Here is a 16,245-nt window from a genome sequence, read left to right on the forward strand (position 1 = left end):
AAAGTCTCTCTCACCATGGCTGTTCGGCATTTATGGAAAAAAACATTATTTTATTTTAACATTAAGATTAATATATTTGGGGGGTTAAACTGTATTAAGCAAATTGATTTCCTTGGACAACTCTACAAAAACTGCTGATAGCCTCAACTGTGGTGCAATCAGTCAAAGTTGAAAATGTAAAACAGCAAATATCTTAATCTTCTAATTAACATAATGAATAAATGACAGGATGCATTTCAAATGATGATGGATTTCAAAGGAAGTGACCACATGCTAATCACTCTCTCACACTCTGTGTCCTTTCAGGTAAGCAGTGCTCCGGTCTGCATCCGTGCGCTGACAAAGCTCCTGTACTGCCCTTTTTGTCAGGGCATGCCAGCAGTTAAACCATGTAAGAACTACTGCCTGAATGTCATGAAGGGCTGCCTGGCCAATCAAGCAGATCTGGATCCAGAGTGGAACCAGTACCTTGGTAAGTGTGTTCTGTCCAGCCATTTTTCACCTGCTGTTTGTTGTTAAACTCTCAAATCTGCTTTTGAAATTCATGTTTTGGACCAGCAAAGTTAAGCAATGAGCTGAATGCAGTTTAAGGCAAACAGGTGGAGACTGGGGTGTGTATTAGGTGAGATTGGCAATAACTGCAAGCCCTATGCATAACAGAGAATAAGAGGGCTTTTTTAAATAAAATATGACAAATATTGCCTAATGTAGTTCACACATTTATTTCTGTTAGGCTTGTGAAAAAGTAAAGTGTTAAAATAAATAATTGGGTTGTTTTGAAGTGTGTTTTTATCTATGCAAAGAAAGACCACGATTCTCTATATAAAAAAACTGTAACTTAAATGACCGTTTCTTTAAGTCTATCTATAATGCATTTCTGAATGGCTTTGTCAGAAAATTGACACTCTAAATAAAGTGAAAAAAGATGGCTGTTATGCCAAAACAAGAATTTACCAATAATAAATGAAAAAATTATAAGATGCAAGATTCATAAGCCAGTTTGTTGTATTTGAGTTTGACTTTCTATTTTAGGAAATGTTACAGCTGGTGCTGTGCTGTTATCAGTTCCGTTGACACGCGTTGGGCCTTTGGATAAGAAGGTTCTCTATTTGTCGTTCTTCTATCAACATTTTCCTGCATGAAAAGATTTTATTCATGAGATTCTGCTCTCCTGCTGGGCTAAATGGGGACTTGTAATAGGGCAGAAGTGCACAGCAGGGAATGTCAAGTTTGTGAGGAGAAGTTCAATAGCAACTTGCTCACCTTAGAGACAAAGAGTACAAACATAAATGTTATATTTATATATTTATTTTAAATTTCATAGATTGCCTTATACAGATAATTTCTGCTGCTGTCATCTTGTAGGATCTGAAACAGGGAGAGGGAGAATGTGACTAGGCTGCTGTTAGAAACAATACAAGGATTTTTTGGTTGTTCTTTGCAAATAAAACATAGAAATCCTGCCATTTAAAATAGGAAATGTATAGTTAATAGTAAATATGACATGGTAGTTTTTACTCGGGTTGAGATTTTTGACCAGAATTTCTAACATTCTGATACCCTGTTGATGCATTATTTTTATTAACTCTACGTATCTGCCAAAACTGTACATGATAAAAACTGTATAAAAAAGCTGTTTCATAAAATTATATTTCAAATCCATCCCCACATGTTAAAACATGTTTAAGCCTTTTTAGTGCCACATAGTTAATGTAATCATAATCACAATGTCATCCAGTAATTTTTATTTAGTGCAGTTTGCTTATCATCTTCACCACTAATAAAGACATGGCCATTCAGTTTCTGTTCAGGAAGCGTGGTGTGTATGGTCACATGAATTTCCCGCGTGTGGGAAAGAGTGTCCACAGGTAACATATGACTATGTAGGTTGTTTGCACCAGAATCCAAAAAACATCCACTCGGTCCTGTTGCTGCCACTGGGGACATCTAGCAGCTATAGTGATCTCACGACCGTCACATAGTATATACAGTAGACCCTTAAACATTTGTGAGGAGGCAGTTGGTGTGGTTGGATGGGTCGCAGTACCTAGGATTTTTCCACAGGAGACCAGAGTCTGAACCCAGTGCAAAGATTCGGCTGTTGCAGCCAGTCACATTAAACATGTCTTGTGACACTTGATGTTTCAGTAAACATTGTTTTTTTTAAGGCAAACTACGTTTTTAATGATTCTAAGTGTATTATTAGGGCTTACACCGAACTCTGATGTCCTTGTGCCTAACCTCAAACAAACCGCTTTGTTTGCACAGTTCTTATCCAGCATTTTTGAATTTTTACTGCAAAAAATACCGTGAAAATAGCCGACATTTTGCAGCCATTGTAAGAGAATGCATGTCTAATTTTACCAAAGTCCTGCTTTCCTATGTGGACACTATTTCAGCTACAATGTCTGTGGGTTTTATTTGAGGGTAGGAACAAATGAACTTTTTGGGTTTTAGGTTTGGGAGATTTGTTGGTGTGGTCACATGCTTTTCTTTTGGGCACAGTGTTTGCAATTTAGTAGAAAGAATTCATTCCAATGTTAACTCTATTAATGATACTTCAGTCTGCAGCTTTTGATATTAGAAGCAGATTTGGAAAAAATAAAATAGTTTTATTGTATTGAGACTTTTTGAGATGAGAAGTCTGTGCATTTTCCTTGATAGCCTGGTGTGTAGGCTGATGACACCATTTGTTTTTCAACCATGCAGCCTTAATCCTCATCCTGCAGTCTGACATGTATACTCAACATTCATCCAATTAAATGGGATGTGGGACAAGCAGGTTACTGCTCCCTGAAAACACAAACAAACTACATGCTTGTCATCGTTTGTGTGTGTGTGTGTTTAGACGTTATTTAGGAAAAAATAAAATTACCTTTTGGGTTTGGTCTTGGTTGGGACCTAATTTATAAATCCCCCTTTGTTTCCCTCCTCCTGATTTAACACTGGTGAGGGATCTCTAGAGACTGTTTGCAAGTCAACACACTTTTGAGCAATCAAATCAAATCCCTGGAAGATTTAATCATATTCCTCTTAAAATAAAATTAATTAATAAACCCTTCTGCCTATCTAGGCCTGCTTAAATTTTTTTAACACATTTTGAAAAATTATCTTTTTCATTTTTTTTCAAGCTCACCTTGAAACGTTTGGCATCAGAACAGGCCCATTACTGACAATTATCTTTAATAAATTCTAAACTCAGCCTGACACATCTAAGACATGACCTAATTAGTTCATCAAATATGCTCCGGGCTGCTGCTAGGCAATACAGGGTAAACTATAGGGGCACACAATAAGTACTTAGGAAAATATTATAAAACAAATGCAGATAGCAACGATTTGATTTTAAAATTGTTTAGAACTTTTGTCTGTTAGATAAAGAGAAGATATTAGTATGTGTGAGTTTTTTCTCACTATTAATAGTACATTTGCTCACTTTCTGTTTTCCACTGCATTTTCTGTTTTCGACTTCATCTTACAGTGTTTACATATGAAAAAGAATTTGTTGCATGTGTACTCAATATAAGCAACGCATTACAGTTGTCCATCCATCTGATGAATCTACTTCCAGTATTCACACTCATTCCCACTCGTGTTTGGTGCTCCATCTCGAGAGAAAACCTTAGGTTGATATTCTGCCCTGTTCACCAACTCGTGCTTTGGCATTCAGCAGTTTTACACTCGGCATATAGTGTAAAACTCGCCTGTGTAAACTAGTAAGCTTAGTGACCTTGGAGTGCCTGCACAAAGTTTTGTGCCAGTATTTGTGAGAGCCACTGGGACTATATGGACCAGCCAACCCAAACAATGAGCAGCTCAAAAAAGATGCAAAGAGTTGAGCTGAGTGTTGATTCTCAGTGGGATCTCCAGCACTGCTAAAACTTTTATATATTGCAGGCAGTTGTTTTATTCCATGTTATTTTTAAAGATATCTCCTAATAAATCTTTAAAAATATGATTGACTCATGACGCCATCTAACATTTGAAGACAACAGCAAGGATTGAGTTTCATCAGCATCCCCAAATGCATAATGGAAAAAAAGTTGTTTTTTTTTCTATTTGAAATATAAAAGAAATGTTTTTGTATTTCTTACTTTTAGATCATTTTTTGTGGCTAATGATGTTTCTTCATTCTTTAATGTCTATCATATCAGTCTGGCTGTATAAGACTTTGTAGTTATTTTGGTCAGGGGTAGTTTTGCATTGGTGTAAAACAATAGACAACAAAACAGATTGCAAAGATTATAAAGTACTGTATAATACTTATTGTCCTATACAGTACTTTACCTCCTTGCAATGTGTCAGCCATGTTAATTTCACTGACTATACCCTGCATCACAGGCAGGACAAAGGCTAAATTTTTTTGTTGTGGATAAATTATTTCAGTAAAAAATGTGGAAATCTGTTTCTTTTGCCTGAATGATTTTGCCTGTACAAAAAGAGGAGATCAGCTTCCATTTTAGGGGCACTTTCTCCAAGGCATGATAAGTTTTAAAAGCCGCTCATGATCGCTCCTGGAATTATTAGCATTTGGAAAAATAAAGGTAAATTCCTTCAACAGGTCACCAGTCTAGAATTAAGAATTAGAAACATTTCCATTCATCATCACACTGAGAAGATTGTACCTCCTACAGTATTTTGCTTTTATTGAATTGAATTTGTAACTTTGGCAGTGAATCATCAAAAGTAATAAGCAATAAAGACTTTTTACTAGTATTAAGTATTCTAATTGATTTTCTACTAATCCATAATGCGCACATATGGCTGATTTTTATATTGATAAAATAATCAATCCTGAATATTTACACAATCATTAACTCAGTCTTGTATGTTGATTTTTCAATTGATCAGTTAGTTTATTAGCAGAAAAAAGATTTTTGATAATTGATCATTTCATGCTCTTGTTGCAACCACTTTAAAGTGACGATTTTCTGCTTTTGTTCCCTCAAATTAAAAACAAAAAATCTGCTATTTTGGATTGTTAATCAGAAATAATTTTAGGACCTAGGCATTATATATTGGGTGTTTTTTATTTTGTGTGACTTATCTGATAATCAATACCATTAGTTGCGTGTGTGTGTGTATAAAAATATAGTGTGTGTGTGTGTGTGTGTGTGTGTGTGTGTGTGTGTGTGTGTGTATATATATATATATATATATATATATATATATATATATATATTTGACCCCAAAAAGTTCTAATAAAAATCAGTAGACATATTTTCCTAAAACAAAACACCACAGGTCTACTATCAATGCTGCCTCTGTTGTTTCTGAAACTCAGTAATGTACAAAATTGGTTGCTAAGCAAAACCTGAGAGGTTTATTCGACAATAAACAAAGTAAATAGGGCACCATCACACAGCATGTCCAGGCCAAGCCAGTCTGGTTGGTTACTTAGTGTGTGACTACAAAAATCTACATGTATTTTCTTAACAAAGAATAAACTCTGACAACTTTGCTTTTCTGCCATCAATCCTGGAGCAACATCCAATCTGTCTTCATCAGAAGTCTTGTCAATTGGATATTTGTTCTTCTGCATAGATTCAGTGCCAGTTCTATATCTTTTGTCTCTGACATTTCATGCTCATTATAGGAAAAAAGATTTTTCAGTTAGCTTAAGGTCTACCCACAAAAAACAATATTGACTTGGCTCTCAGTGTAAATTGTTAGGAAAGCTCTTTCATATTCTGCACAGACACATTATGTGTCCATGTAACGCCATTCAAATAAGATGTATGTTAATATAAATATTGTACAGATGTGTTGTTAACAGACACATCAGTTAGTTATCGCGCCTGTGTTTACATATAGCAGACAACTGAAATGAGTTATATCAGCTCTCTGAACAAGAATATGAAGCTAAGGTTTATAAGAGATTGGTGAAAAAAGCCCTGTAGAGCCAGTATGGATTTGAAGCTAAGATATTCATCTTGATTCCTGTGGCATCCATTCAAGCCAACATCATACCTGCTCCACTGACCAGAGAAGACAAGATATTGGGGAGGTGAAAACTAATCCTACCAAAGAGTGAGAAATCCCTTAAACCTGGTGGCTGTGCCCCAGATGGCAATGATTTTTTTTTCCACTGCAACAACTTCTCACTGCACAACTTGACTTGCCTGAAATAATACTGTGTGATTAAATAAATTTCAACTTGTGACAGAAGTTGAAGAAAAGGGGAAAAAGTGTCATGCAGCTCACATTAAGTAAGGCCTCACCTTCATTTATCTATAATGTGAGTGTTAGACAGACAGATCTGTGTATGAAGAGCAGCTGCAGTGCTATAGATTCCTCAGAATTGTTTCTAAATCTGTAAGCTGGTTTTGTCCTTTCTGTATTGCCCTTTGTCCGCGGAAGAAACTGGATCAGGTTTCACATTTTTTTTGTTCTTGTGATGTTTAAATTAAAGCTACAATTTTCAACTTTTGTGAACCAAAAAAGTCTCTAGCATGAAACTATAAATAAGTACCGTATGGAACGCAGGTTTGGCCTTCTCTGATTAGAAAGTTAGAAGAACGCTTTAGAAGGGAATATGTCTCCACCGCTGCCAGTGCTGTCAACAGCACCTCTCCACATATGGTTATGGAGCATATCTCTTTTAAAATGTATTCAAAAACATTGAAACCATTTGTATTCTGTATTACAGTATTCATAAGCATCACGATGAGAAGATCTTGTAAGTTTGTGTTACTAATAAGCTTAGATAAAAAGTCCTTGAGCATGTGGTTGTTTTTGTTTTGTTTTGCCCCAAAGCAAGGTATTAATTAAACACGTACATAAAATAAAAATCAAATGCACTTATCATACATTGTAATTTTGCATTTTCAGAAGTTCTCTTCCTGTAACTAATGTGCCTTTAGTTCATTATATTTATACATTTACACAAAACACTTGCTTAATACTTGTATTAAATATGTCTTCAAATTGCAGCTATGTATGTGCATAAAATAATAGAGTATAGAGTTATAATGTCACAAAGAATGAATCGAAATGCAATAAATCATACAGTAGATTAAATGGGCTCTGCTGAGTAGCCAGTCTCTAATCCAATTTCTTATTCCCACTGGACAATAAAACTTGCTGACCTCTCCCCATTCTGCTCCTAAAGACAGGACTTTCTCATGGCATTAATTATGGAAACAGATCCTAATTATAATATTTTAAAGCAGTGTGTATTCATGGTTGCAGTAAATTCATGGCAAATACCAGAAAACGATTTATAAAATAATTTATTGCAAATGCTTAGTTGTAAATATGCATTTAGAAGAAATAAACCATGTCTAATTTGATGAGATTAATAGTGGGATTAGATTTAAAGTGGCAGAATTTTCTGAAGCCTGCAGCCACTGATGAACAGCTGTCAGTCTGTTCACCACACCTGAGATTTCTACACTCAACATAATCAGGACCCACACATCAAATCCTCTGGGATATATTGAGCATCGCACTTTCCGCATAAATCACTGGATATCTGTTTTAAGATGATCAGTTTGACAGTGTTTATGTGTCTTTGTGTTAAAAAAATTCCACTGGTTGGGTATTCTTTTTGTTGAAGAATGTTTTGATGCAGGCTGTTTTTAACCGTTTTTGATGTTATTTATCACACTGTCTACACGAATTGATGTCTTCTTCCTCTGCGGTCATTCGATCATCAGTCACATGCTGGGGTGATGAATATTGTCCCCTGCAGTTTACACCCCAGGTGTCATTATCATTTTTTCCTATGCTGACAAATAGTTGACACCTGTGATGGACCTTTTCTACCTGCGCCCCCACCATATTCAGAGACCTGCTTTAGCAAGTCATTCTTAAATGAACTCCTTACTACATATTCATTTTCCATCGTGTTGCATTGGTGTTTACAGGCTGTTGCTGTTCTCTTTGGAGAGGCATGTCACCACATTGGAAGTGATCTGCATCGATTCCATCTCCTCATTTCTTTTTAATTAGGTGATTTGTTTCACTTGGTAACTGGAGCCAGCCACAACCTCACTGTTTATGAAAATTCAAGCCAGCAACCTATCCTTTCCTTTGTGAAAAATTCTTCATGAATAAAATATTGACTGAAAAAAAAAAACCCTTCCTCAGATTGAATGGGCAGCTTGAAAATCAGAAAACACAAATAGACCAAAATATCTTCCACTCACAAGATTGCTGAAAGATTTTGAACTGTGACAAATTAGCTGAATTAATTCAAACGCTCATGCATCTCATGTTTTTACACTTTACCATCATTTAAATAGGTTAATACTTCTCTTTCACCTAGAGACTGATGGGGTAAACCACAATTGAATGGGTCAGTGGATATCATCCAACCACTGACCCTTCTATCAAATAGAGTTGGATGTGGTTTAGACAATACTCTGCTTTAGTTAAGAGCTGTTTCTATTAAGCACAGGAATATAATTGAGCACTATTGGTGTTTAAAATAGATTTAATGGACCCTGCATCTAATGTGAGAAAGGAAGAGCGAGTGCAAAAAAGAGAGCAAGTGCACCGAACAGAGCTGAACCTTATCTCTATTCGGTACTTACAGTATGTAATGGCATATGGAAAAGCATCTGCAGACTTGAGTCTCTGTGAATGATGATGACCACACATTAAGTCGTCACAACAGTTGCCTGTGAAATAACCTGTGGCAGATGAAGTATTGATCTCTTGTTTAAAAAACTTTACTAAGCTCACCTAAGTAAAAAAACACTCTCCTACAAGTAAAAGTCCTGCTCTGAAAATTATACCTAAGTATTGCATGTATGTAAGTCCTCCAACCCTTGCACCCACATAGGCAGTTTGTCCCTACCCTCTCATACAAACCAGACGGCCATTTGTTGGTTTGTATGAGAGTAGGGAGGCAGGCATTTGTATACATTTCATGCTTTTGTTGTCGTGTGACAAAATGTTGGCTGTTACACATCCACACATAGCTGTTTAGTTAGGCTTTAGACACAAACACATCATTGTTAGATTTAGACACAAAATAGATATGGATAGTAAAAGCTGACTAGTTACAATAACACTAATAGCAGTAATTTCACTTGAACTCCGGTCTCCTATAACATTTGATAAAATTGTTCAATATTAGCTCTGACTTAAAAATATCATGAAAAGAAAGAAATTTAAGTAGCTAGTTGTGATGATTGTTTGCTCTTACTGAATGTCATGAATTAATTAATAAAAGTTTTTTGTTTTGTATTTTAATTTGTGGCTGCCAATTCAGGAGCCTTTTTTTAACCAATGCTGATTATTGTCTGTTCTTATTTATGAGGTCCAATAACTGTTGTCTAGCAACCTCATACGGATTTCTGGTGTTTAGAGATTTCAAGATGAACCTTATCGCTTTGTTTGTTCTGCATTTTGGGTCATCAAAGATGACCTAAAGATACCACCAGAAAAACTTCTTATATTTGATGTATGTGTAATAACAAATCTTATTAAGCAGTCAGAGGGGATCGAAAAATTGGACAGCTTAAGCTCTAGCAAGCAGCTACATTCTTTTTATTTAGTTGAAATTTCAGCTCTCTAAACTTGCAACACCCACAGATGAAGTAATGACATTTTATTCAACATGTAGACTTCTTATATGACTTGCCATCATTGTCTTTACCTTGTATGGGGTCCTGTATATAATGTAATTTCAAAAGCAAATTAGCACCATCTATACCTGCAAACTAGTTGTTGCCTCTGTTCTATTAGTGTTTCTCCTTGTGTGAGGTCTGAATTTCCAACAGCAGTGATTTAGAACCATGGTGTCTAAAAGCCATTTCACCCACATCTCAGGAGTTAAATGGATTTATAATGGTTGTTTGCACTGTCTGATCTTTGTGGCTCGTTTCACCACCCATGAGGAAAAGGTTAAGGAAATACTCTGCTCCACTGTAAAAAAACAATCCCTTGTTCAAACACACAAACCACCCTGTGATCAACCTTGATTTGCTAGTATGACCAAAAAAAAGGGAAGTAAACAAAATCTGATTCATAATGTTTTTTAAAATTTGTATAAAACCCAAGTTACTACACGACTACAACTTTTTTAATAAAAAAAAACGACATACAGTTGACATAAGTATTAAGATAAAGGTATTATAAGTTAGATGATATATTTCAGTTTTGCCACAATGACCATCTATTTAGAAATTAATTATGCACCTATATATCAGAGAGGTGATGCATTCACCTAACAGCAAACCATGACCAATTAAATTCAGAAAGCTATGTTCTCTTAAAGTAAAGCTTGCTTGTTTTGAAAAAGTATTTTCTTCAGCACATGACATCTTTAACATTTGTGCAGTAGTCTGCCTAAAAGTGGCTAAGATTTATTATTTCTCTTCATATACTCTAGGCTATGAAGTGATCTCTAGCTAAAGAAAATACAATGTACCATTTTTGTATGGATTAAACTAATTAAATATAAATATATATCAATTAGTGAACTTGTTGAGTGCTGGAAATAACTGATGAGTAGTAAACATCTAATGACTAATTGTTCCTTTAGATTCAGTAAAAGCTAATATGGGGCTTTACCAGCCTGAGTTTTTTAGATCAATTGAAGATCTTCATCCCCACAGTTGTTTGTAGGTTTTTACAGAATGTATACCTCTGCTGCATCTTAGCAAAAACATTGTGCAGGAAAATCATCCATAGTACAAAACCACAGCTTTGGAAGCTTTTTACTTAATGTGGTCATTTAAGGCTAATGACTTAAAACGATTTAATAGTCTGATCTTTCTAATTCTTCATTAACTTCAAAACTATTCTGCTCATTTTAGCCCATTTAAATAATGTGCCCTGAACTATCTCAATTTCAGTGTTTGTTTTGTTGTTATTTTTGTTATTTTATTTTTTATGGTCTGGTGTGTTTATGATTATGCTTTGGATATTAGAACGATTTGGTTATGATGTGCTTCATAACATGTGGTTTTTACAAAGTGCAATCAGTGATTGTGAATGATGATGTCTTCAAAGCATTTGTGGGCAAAATAGTTGAAACTTTCGTGTCAGGATCCATAGACTGAAATTCTATGACATCTGCAACTCCATTAGTAACACGATCTGTTGCTAAATGGCTTATTATTGGATAAAACTGCTTAGATTCATTAGCTAAGCAGTATTATCCAAGTGCAGCAGTTTCAGTGTTTCTTTACAGTAGGTTTTTGCATTATAATGCAAAAACAGTGATGATAAAAGTGCATCATGCTTTTTTTTTTTTTAAACGACTAGATGTCAACAGCCATCATAGTAGTGTCTGTATGTTAACATGCCATATGTGACAGTGGCAGTGCTAACATGCTTGAGTTAGGTAATATTTACTATGTTAATAGGATTACATTTGCAAATTAGCACAAACCCAAAATACTGCTCAGGATGTTGGGAATAAACCAAAGTATTGGACAAATTTACATTTTGATGAGGTGGCGCTAGATGGAGAATTATTAGTATTATCACAGTAAATACTGTCTATCCTGAGAAGGGCATGGATGTGGTGTGTTGTCATTGGAATTCATCCAATTGTTGAACATTTCACTGACAACCACAGTTGAGTGAAAAAGTTTGCATCCCCTCATACTGAAATGGCAAAATTAAGTTGTTGTGTTTTTTTTTTTTTTTCAATCAATGCAAAAGCTTGAAACCCTCGAGTGATTAATTTAATATGTGAAGTCAGGTGTCTGATGTTTAAAAAAAAGACTTAAAGCATTTAATGCTTGATGAGTGGCACCATGTGTGGTAAATTAGGCTTGTGCTTTCAATTTGCAAGTAGGTAGATCAAAAGGAAGAAGTCTCCAGCAGTTTTCCGTGAGGTACAAAAACGATGGGATCAGGAAAACAACTTTCGGACAACTTCAACTTGAAATTGGTAACCCTTCATTAAGCTGGAGAGGGATATACTAGAAATCTTTCAAAGCATTTAGATCAATTGAGGATCACAGTACTAACTGTGAAGTCCATAATCCAGAAATGGAAGAAGCCTGGTTTCTACCAAGACTTTGCACCCTAATACAAAGTGTGGGTAATGTGATTGAGCCCGTGTGTGGCTACAGCATTCTACTCAATCCCAGAGGAGTTAATGCAAGCAAATGCACATGTTGACAACTGTTGTAGCTTCTTTTTGTTTGTTTGTTTGTTTGTTTGTTTGTTTTAAGTGGGAGACCTCAAAAAAGTAAACAAAAAAAAGGACATTTCCTGAAAGAGGTGCTAGGAAACTTGCTCGAGAGCTGTCTAAGAATCCAAAACAAACAGCAGGGGACCTGACAAAGTCCTTAAAGTCAAATAGAACAAAGGTTTGCGTCTCCTCACTCAACCTCGGGAGAAACAGTATGCAGGAAGCCATTGCTTACTTCTAGACATAAGGTAGCACACTTTGAGTGTTACAAACAACATGTGATAAGTCCAAAAGAGTTTCAGAACAAGATTATATGGTTTGATGAGACCAAACTTAAACTATTTGGTTTTATGCTCTACATCTATAAAATTCTTATTGCATTTTCTGTTTTTACAGCAATGACATGCTGATTGTAATCCTTCCATCAGCAGATTGTAGTGGTTTATAGTGTGGAACAAGTTTTCCATCCTTTAATCCTATATTGTTTTTTGTTTTTTGAAAGGATAATTGTGGTTAAAAGAAACAACTAATGGTTTGAAACAGAAAATAAATAGAGGTCTATTACGTCAGACTCCTGTTGATTCATCCGCTCTGACCTGATTTCTCTGTTGCTCCCGACATTAGATGTCCTCTAACAATAAAACCTCACTAAGAGTCATAATAAGCTGCTTGCACAGACAACCTATAGGCTACAGTATGGTTCATTTCTTAGGATGGAAAGTCTTGACATGCAATTTAATCATTTAGCTGTGGAACACCCAGAGGATACTTTTGATATACAGTACTCTCCTTTTCTGTGACTGCTCCTAAAAAGTCCTAGAAGGTTGACAATAATGATCGGCATTACTGCCTGCCTGTCATGGAGGAATTTAAGTTCTTCACGACCATGATTAATTTATAAAAAAAAGAAAATTTTTTAACAAGCCTTTAAGATTTAGTAGGAAACATTAATTCCTTATTGTGGAAGTCATCTCTGGTTTGCCATTTTTAATTTCTAATAATACTTTAAAGTTATGTTATTCGTGTGGAAATGTGTCAAATGTGCTTTACTGTACAAATACAAAAGTCTGTGTGTGTATCTGTGCACTTATTTGTACGTTTAAGGACTATGACAAGGGGACAACATGCATTTTTTTTTGCTTTCCATTTTTATACCGTTTCATATAGCACCATTAGTTGGTTGACTGAACCACAGATGAGCTGTGCTTTACAGAATCCAAATTGCAGTAGAGCCATTTTTCATCCTGTGGAGCTCGTCACAGGCAAAGAGCCATAGATGGGCCTGTTCACTTTCCTTATTTGTCCTTGTCTGCTGGAGGTTGCCGCTGGCTGACATAGCCTGAATTTAAGTGGACATCAATCTCGATAAAGAGGCAGAGCCCAGAGTAATATTACCTCCTCTGATTTTTTTTTTTCCCTCTTTAGCAAGACAGCACAAATAAGTATGTTTCACATCCCAATCTGAAACATTAACCTTCAATATGAAACAAAAATATTTGGATCTTACTGTGGTTTCACAGCGTGGTCTCTTAGTTTTACATGTCAGTTTCCAGTAAGGCAGAATCTTAGTTGTTGTTTTAAAAAGCCTGAGCTCAGAATAGGACAAAAACCCTCTATTTGCATGGCTGTGGCGTGATGATAACAAGATTTCCTCCGGCTGGCCAGTGGCCTATCTCGCTGCTGCAAAAGTGATGCAGAGAAAATTTGGCTGAGAGTGGCAGTCAGGCCACAGCGGACTGGACTTCATGCACTCTTCATAAATGAGAGTCATTAATTCTCTATGTAGGTAGAGTTTTCACATGCAGTGCAGCATCCCACATGTCAAACCCCAGCCTGACAACAGCCCAGTCCACACGGCTCCTTATTCCCCTGCCATCTTTTTCTTGCTTTTTCTCGCTTGCTCTTTCTGCTCTCCCTCTCTCTGTATGTTGAGCCCATCTGATAACTCATCATTGATAAGTCACCATTCTTGGAAAAGATTGCTACCATCTCTGATGCTAGAAGCACTCTTCTTCTCCCTTTACTCTTATTATAAAATACTGTATGTTTTATTCCCACTTGGTTCCCTTAACCTTGAGTTTTAGTGTGTGTACTTGACAGTTTTTAGGGTTATACTTGACATTAAAAGTTCTTACAGTATGTCTCTTTGTTGTAAAGTGAGTAGACATACAGTACCTGAGGCAGTCGAATGAATTATGACACTACAACACATTACAAGTACATTTGTGAAATTACATCATAAACAGTAAGTTGTACCTCAAAGCCACATTCATGAAGTTCGTGAAGTACAAGAACACCAAAAGAAAACATTTAGTTTGGTGTAAAGGTAACGATATGAGAACTGATCAGCATCAGTGCTAATAGACAAGGTGTAGCAAATCCCTATTTTTCTTTGTTGTTTGTACTTGTGCAGGTGTCTTCTACTTTTCCACCATATAGTGGTGTGATTGAAAGTCTACTTTAGAAAACCATTTGGCACTGATATACAGCAGTCTGTATATTAAAATCTCAGTGAGCATCACAGGCTATTTGCAATCCACAGTGTAAACAAACAGAAGAGCTCTTCAAAGGCTCAGACTTTGACATAATTGGAAAGGAAATGGAGCCAGAGCTGAACTAATGTTTCTCGACTCTTTTCCCCTGCCATTAGTGATCTCAGATCCCAGTAGAATGAAAAGCTGGACAGGTCTTCTATCAAAAAGCTGGAGCATAATTTGGATTTGTTTTTTTTTATTGTGTACTGTTTACCTATTAAGTGTTTGTTTGGCTAGCGATCACACCAAATATTTAAATGTTTCATTTTTGTTTTGTTTTTTCAGTTAGGATCTATTATTTTCATACATATTTTTTACCCACAGATTTTGCCTGCTCTCTGGAATATTATCTGTATCTTCACACTCCAGAAATAAATCATATTATTGTAACGGGTGGGGTCATAAGAGCAGCAAGCTAAATTAAATATATTTTCAAGCAGTCAACAAGCTTCTTACTGCATTTTTGTAGAGATTAAATTAGCAGTTAAGACATTCATAAACATGCTAAACTCATTTTTTCTGTAGTCTTCAAATGACGGGATGACCTAATTTAGTAAGGAGGTAATTGTAGAGTCATTATGAGCTCGTGCTGGTGAGGTCTTGTCTTGGGAGGTCTGTGGACAGAGAAAGATCTCTTCTGACACGCTGGCCTGAGTACTGTCTCCAGATCCGGATCTCTCTATTATGAGTTGGTGGTTTAGTGATTTCCAACTCCCTGTGGCACAGCATTCAGATGCAAGACTGCCATTACACATTCTGTGGCACATTAACATATAAACGCTGTAGGGTTGAAAGCACTTTAGCCCGGTTTCATGGCAATATCAATTAACTCACTTAGCCTCTAATGGATTGCCTAACTGGTTTGAACTACTGTTAATTCTGCACTCACACAGTTGTAAATATGAAATATTTTGAATCCATCCAATCCAACGTGTTTTTTTAAGCAATAACAAGTGTTAATTGAAAGCGGTGAAACCAACTAGATTCTGTGGAGATTAAAATGGAAAGTGTCTCTTGTTGAACAAGACCTCCCAGCTTGTGTCCACACAGATATTCATGAGCCATTGACCTTCTATTATTCATTCCCTGCAGCAGATACAAATAAGTGCTTGGCTTTGAAAAGTTCTATTAAATAAATCACTCATCAGCTCTACTCATTGCATACAGCGTAACAAAATGTTGTTGACTTCACTGACTTGATCTACATACTGAATCTACAAATTGAATTTGCCCCAAGAATGATTCATGCTTGATAGGTGTATGTTGGTTGAATATGTGCAGTTATTAGAAGCCAAGGCACAACAGTTTTAAACTCTAAACTTTAGTAAACATTTACACAAAAACCTGACAGTTATCACTCACTCACTATTGTATCATTTAATTATTGAATTTTTAATTGTGTGTTTATTTGGTCTTTTTTTTTTTTTAATAAATCCTGTTTACATAAAACCAGAAAATCTTTAGATTTAATGAACCTGATATAACTGATACATAATATTGAAGCAAATATGAAAAGCTGCAAATACCCACACAACAGAAAAATCGAGCCATAACACAAAAGCAGGTGATCTGGGACATGGGTGAATCCTTTATCCTGACTGTGTTTCCTGA

At 35.8% G+C, this 16,245-nt stretch overlaps 1 protein-coding gene across 2 annotated transcripts in view; it reads left to right on the top strand.

Annotated features, from left to right (window-relative positions):
* Positions 1-16,245, top strand: part of LOC137133344 (glypican-6-like) — a 73,367-nt gene that overhangs the window by 34,466 nt on the left and 22,656 nt on the right. For both annotated transcript variants that reach the window (XM_067516867.1, XM_067516868.1), the window contains exon 4: positions 307-472. In XM_067516867.1, the coding sequence (XP_067372968.1) occupies positions 307-472 (166 nt within the window). The remainder of the gene's footprint in view (positions 1-306; positions 473-16,245) is intronic.

Source organism: Channa argus, chromosome 9, assembly GCF_033026475.1.
Source record: "Channa argus isolate prfri chromosome 9, Channa argus male v1.0, whole genome shotgun sequence".
In the NCBI taxonomy this organism is placed as follows: domain Eukaryota; kingdom Metazoa; phylum Chordata; class Actinopteri; order Anabantiformes; family Channidae; genus Channa; species Channa argus.